The 4,384-nt window shown below is 43.3% G+C and overlaps 2 protein-coding genes and 1 long non-coding RNA gene across 4 annotated transcripts in view; 1 reads left to right on the forward strand and 2 right to left on the reverse strand.

Annotated features, from left to right (window-relative positions):
• The window catches only part of LOC116671339 (uncharacterized), a 20,510-nt gene extending 17,274 nt beyond the window's left edge, over positions 1-3,236 (reverse strand). Inside the window, exon 1 of the long non-coding RNA XR_004327241.1 lies at positions 3,226-3,236. This is a non-coding gene — a long non-coding RNA (uncharacterized LOC116671339). The remainder of the gene's footprint in view (positions 1-3,225) is intronic.
• zgc:123217 (tryptase) overlaps positions 1-3,592 on the forward strand; it is a 6,600-nt gene extending 3,008 nt beyond the window's left edge. Inside the window, exons 5-6 of the mRNA XM_032502530.1 lie at positions 1,470-1,612; positions 3,252-3,592. Of these exons, the coding sequence (XP_032358421.1) occupies positions 1,470-1,612; positions 3,252-3,536 (428 nt within the window). The 3' untranslated portion in view covers positions 3,537-3,592. The remainder of the gene's footprint in view (positions 1-1,469; positions 1,613-3,251) is intronic.
• The window catches only part of si:ch211-180a12.2 (uncharacterized), a 52,335-nt gene that overhangs the window by 43,418 nt on the left and 4,533 nt on the right, over positions 1-4,384 (reverse strand). The gene's annotated exons all lie outside the window — the stretch shown is intronic.

Here is a 4,384-nt window from a genome sequence, read left to right on the forward strand (position 1 = left end):
GGGAGAAGGCAGAATCGCGACACACCCCTTCCAACGTTATCCTTTTTGTCCAGATCAAGTGCTACCACATCTTTTACTAGTAGTCCTTTTGGTGCCTTTTTCCTGTTTTGTCTGGTAAATTTAGCTAACTGTACAGACAGCTATAAGCGAAAGCAGGGGCACCAATAACGCTAATGGAGATGAAACGTTACAAGTGGCCACTGTTTGACTCAGGTGTCTGCCTCTGTTTCCCAATGGTTCAGTAAACTGCCGTTAGCGTCCTTAGCACCGGAGTTAAGTCCTGACCGGGATGGTTGCTGACTGGCTGGGTGCTGACTGTGGAATGTATGTGTCCCTGGGGCTGTTATCAGTTCTCATCCTGACGGAAGTATCGCAGTGCCAGGAGACTAGGGCAGAAGACAAGTGTGAATTAAATTACTATTAGATTAGTCATCCATCTATACAGTTAACATTACTGATGAATTTGTTGGTTAGCCCAGAGTTGTTAACTGTGGTCAAAACAATCATACTTAATAGAGCGTGTTGGACAATGTCGTAATCTTACGTTACCCACCAAAAATTACATTAGCTACATGTCAACCAGCATCTTTACTGTAGGCACCAAAGCACTTTGTCTTTCTTCCCCCTACAGGTTGGGAGGGGAATTGTTACCAATATTCTTATGTCTCATTCCAACGAGTTAATGAACCACTGAAACGATTTTGGAAAAATTTAGGGTACAATAGAATCTTTGTGTTGGCCAGATCAACATTGAAATCAATCAGGTATCTGTTGTATTACGGTGTTGCGAACTTGGACGTAATCAATGACAACTATGCCATGTGGCAGAAAAAAAAAAAAAAAAAGGTTTGTATTAAATCGTGGGTCAGAAATTGTGAACTTAACGCTTCTCCTTGGGATCGTGTATTTGTGCGGCACTCAGACACCGCAAACCATCACCAATAAAAAAAGGGAACTCCCTGCTGAGTTCAATGATATCTCATACAGTACGCTATGTTGTACAGTTCATTAGCTGAAAGGGGGCGTGGCCAAATCATAGGTGTCTGGGCAAACCTATACCAATAATAAAAATAATTCTCTGCTGAGTTCATCAATACTTCACATAAGACCTGAAAGGGGTCACCAGTTTTGAAAGGGGCATGACATCCAGTAAAAGTTTTGACAACTAACCAGCCACTGACCAGGTTAGTCTGGTAGTAACAGAGCTTGAACTATGTTGAATTTGTTTTATGGAACTGAAAATCAGTCAGACCAACCCTATAGAGCAACTGTGTTACCATTGTCATTGTGTGCATCATATTAGCATATGGTTTTACTAGCATTAGTCTCATTTCCTGACAGTAAATCCGCTCTATCGCCCCCTTTTCCTCACTCCAGTACAGGGTGCACTGTCAAATGAACAAATTAATGTTCATTGGGCAAAAAGCTAGTGCATTATCAGAAAACGTGTTGTCTCCCCTCTCCCACAGAGCCCCAAGCAGCCTTTGACTCACTGCAGGAGGTTCAGATTCCAGTCATTGGAGAAAAGCAGTGCAGTTTCGTCTACCGCAAAGACATCAAGATCACTGACAAAATGATCTGTGCAGGACAAGAGAACAAAGGTGCATGCCAGGTTAGAATAAATGGTTGTCATATTTGAAGCTGCTGTACAAACTACTTTTGTTCTGCTTTCCCCTCCTTGAAATTCCAATAATAAAAGCTGTTGGGCTATACTAATGTAGCGCAGCGTAAATTCTTTCAGGAAGATCTAACGCTTAATCAATGCGTTACCTAAATCGAATCAGCTGTTGGAGGTGTTTACCTTCCTGCTGGACCAATCAAACACAATTGCAAGGGCCAATCACACAAAAGTTTCTCCCTCTGATATTCAGCCGCCATTGCAGGCAAAGAGTGCAAGGGCGCACGTTAACTTGGCTTTTCAACAGCTTGTGTCTCGTGGTAGTAGCAGCAAATGTCTTTCCTGGGAGGTAATGGAAAATCTTTGTGTTGTTCCTGACAAGCAGCAGTTCTGCTGCGCTGGTATGCATGTGGATGCTAACAGTAGCATCCTAGCAGCATTACTTTCCTGCAAGTTACTTTTACCGGACTGCTGTTCTTCGGAATGCCTGCCTCACCGCACTGTCCTACTCACCTGGCCTCCAGCCACCGCTCCAGGGCCTTCGCTTGGTTTCATCAAGGCGGTGGACCTGGCGTGCTCATGTCAACTGGGATATTCTGCCCTTCTAAGTTAGTCTCTTCATCCTGCTGCCCCTGGTAATGCGGAGCAGGTCCCTGTGGCCATGGTTCCGGGTACTTTCTATAATCTAGGTTTTGGCCCCTGCTTCACTGTACTGTAAATTCCATAAATGAGGAGGCCGCCGGGGCCATGTTTTTGCCATTAATGCTGCAGGTTCTGACAAAACCTAAGAACGGTGATCATGCTTCTCCTGTATTACCTTCCACGTTGTCGACCTGTATCTGGGATGACCAAAAAAATAAAAATAAAGTAAAATTCTGACCCTGCATCCAGGTTGGGTTTAGGGGATGGATGGTTGGATTACCTGAGTAAGCTTGCGTACAACCGGTGGTGGTGAGCTTTTTGTCACTGTTGCGTACCAGTTTCTCACATCTGCAAAGACTATTTCCTCAAAAGGAAGAAAAAAAAGAAAAAAGAACACATGGCATTTGGGTTAGGATTCCCATTTTGTCTGGTTCAAAAACAAACAAGTGGTGTTTCGTGTTGGCCCAAGTTGCCCTACAGGCTGCGTTGTGCTGCCTTGGGCGCCTGCTGGCTGTTTGCCGGCCGAGTTGCCATGCTGGCATTGTTGCTGTGCAGGCGCGTGTTGCTGTTGCCGGCTTCCGCTGCCTGTGTTGGTATGTGGCGCCTATGTAAGACGTGCAAAGTGTATTTCGCATGCTGTTTTGAGGGACGGATCACTGCTTGTTTTAGATGTACATATTCGTGGTGCTGTTACCGTACTGGTGGAGGTTCCGTTTTTGATCTAACGATGCCTATTTGAGTTGCTGTACCGGTGGAGATGCTGTGTTGCAAGGGCATGAGTTGATGATGCCGGCCCGAGTTGCAAATTATTGAAATATAGCCGATGGTTGGGGTACGGCTGGCTGTGAGTTTGTTTATCATTTTTTATGAGCTTTGCCACGGTTTGTTTTCTGTTGGCCTGCCCAGTTTGTCTCTGCTGTAAACTCCAGTCTCAGTCCGTGCATGTTACCAGCAGCATTACTTACGGTTTGTGTTTTGTCTCCGTTTGCAGGGGGATTCCGGTGGACCTTTGCAATGCAAACAATCCTCAAAGTGGATCCAGGCTGGCATTACTAGTTTTGGAATACCTTGTGCCCTAGCTGGTTTTCCCGAGGTTTATGCCCGAGTGTCTGAGTTCCAGACCTGGATCATGGATCAAGTGGCGGGCGCGAATGTTCACTTTGTGACATTCAGCTCAGTCTCCACAGCAGCTCCAAACACAACTTCCACAGCATCAACTGTTACATTGGTTGCCTTCTTATTGACGCGGTTCTTGCAGCACATTTTTGCATCATAGCAGTTTTGCACCGTCTCAATTCATACTCTGTAGTGGTAGATTCTCTTCATCTCTGAAATTAGTTTTGGCTCTTAAAAATGGTGCCAAGCTTTGCAGTGAGTATGTAGCATGTTGTGCTGCTATTTAAAAGATTGTAAAATTTCAAAAAACGTTTTTGATCAACAATGTGAATATTTTACACCATTATATGCAATGCAAAGTCATTGATTTCTCCTCAGTAAGGCCAATTAACTCTTCACTTTTACATCTAGACTTTAGATTTGGAGTTTTTGTATCTTAAGTCATTGTGACTGAGAAAAAGATCATGCTCAAAAGATTTTTAGGATTAGGACAATGCACATTAATTGCCATTTCTGTAAATGTGCCAGTGTTAGCCACTCAGCTAATATTCTACTGTAGTCCTAGTTACCTAGCATGCATGTCTTTATGGTGGGAGGAAACCAGAGCAACCAGGGAGAACATGCAAACTCCACACAGAAAGGCCTGGCACGGACCAGGGGAAAGCAAACTGTGCAGTGTTAACTTGCTATGAGGCAGAAGTTCTACAACTGAGCCACTGCTCTATTTGCCTTAATTTGAAGTGCATTGTGGTGCAACTGATAACATGAATAGGTTCACACTATTACTTATATAAAAAGTTTTAATGGGTTCAATGAAGCTATGTTACATTTAAAATATGTGTGCAATTATACATACATGTAATCAAGTTTTTTGTTGAAGACTAAATCTGTAATGAGCATATTTCATCATTTTAATAATCTTATCCGTAATTAAACTACAGACATTGGTTAATTGTGATAGAGTATGATGTTACTGGTGTATCATTCACACACATACAGTATATATAT

This window comes from Etheostoma spectabile, chromosome 21 (assembly GCF_008692095.1).
Source record: "Etheostoma spectabile isolate EspeVRDwgs_2016 chromosome 21, UIUC_Espe_1.0, whole genome shotgun sequence".
In the NCBI taxonomy this organism is placed as follows: domain Eukaryota; kingdom Metazoa; phylum Chordata; class Actinopteri; order Perciformes; family Percidae; genus Etheostoma; species Etheostoma spectabile.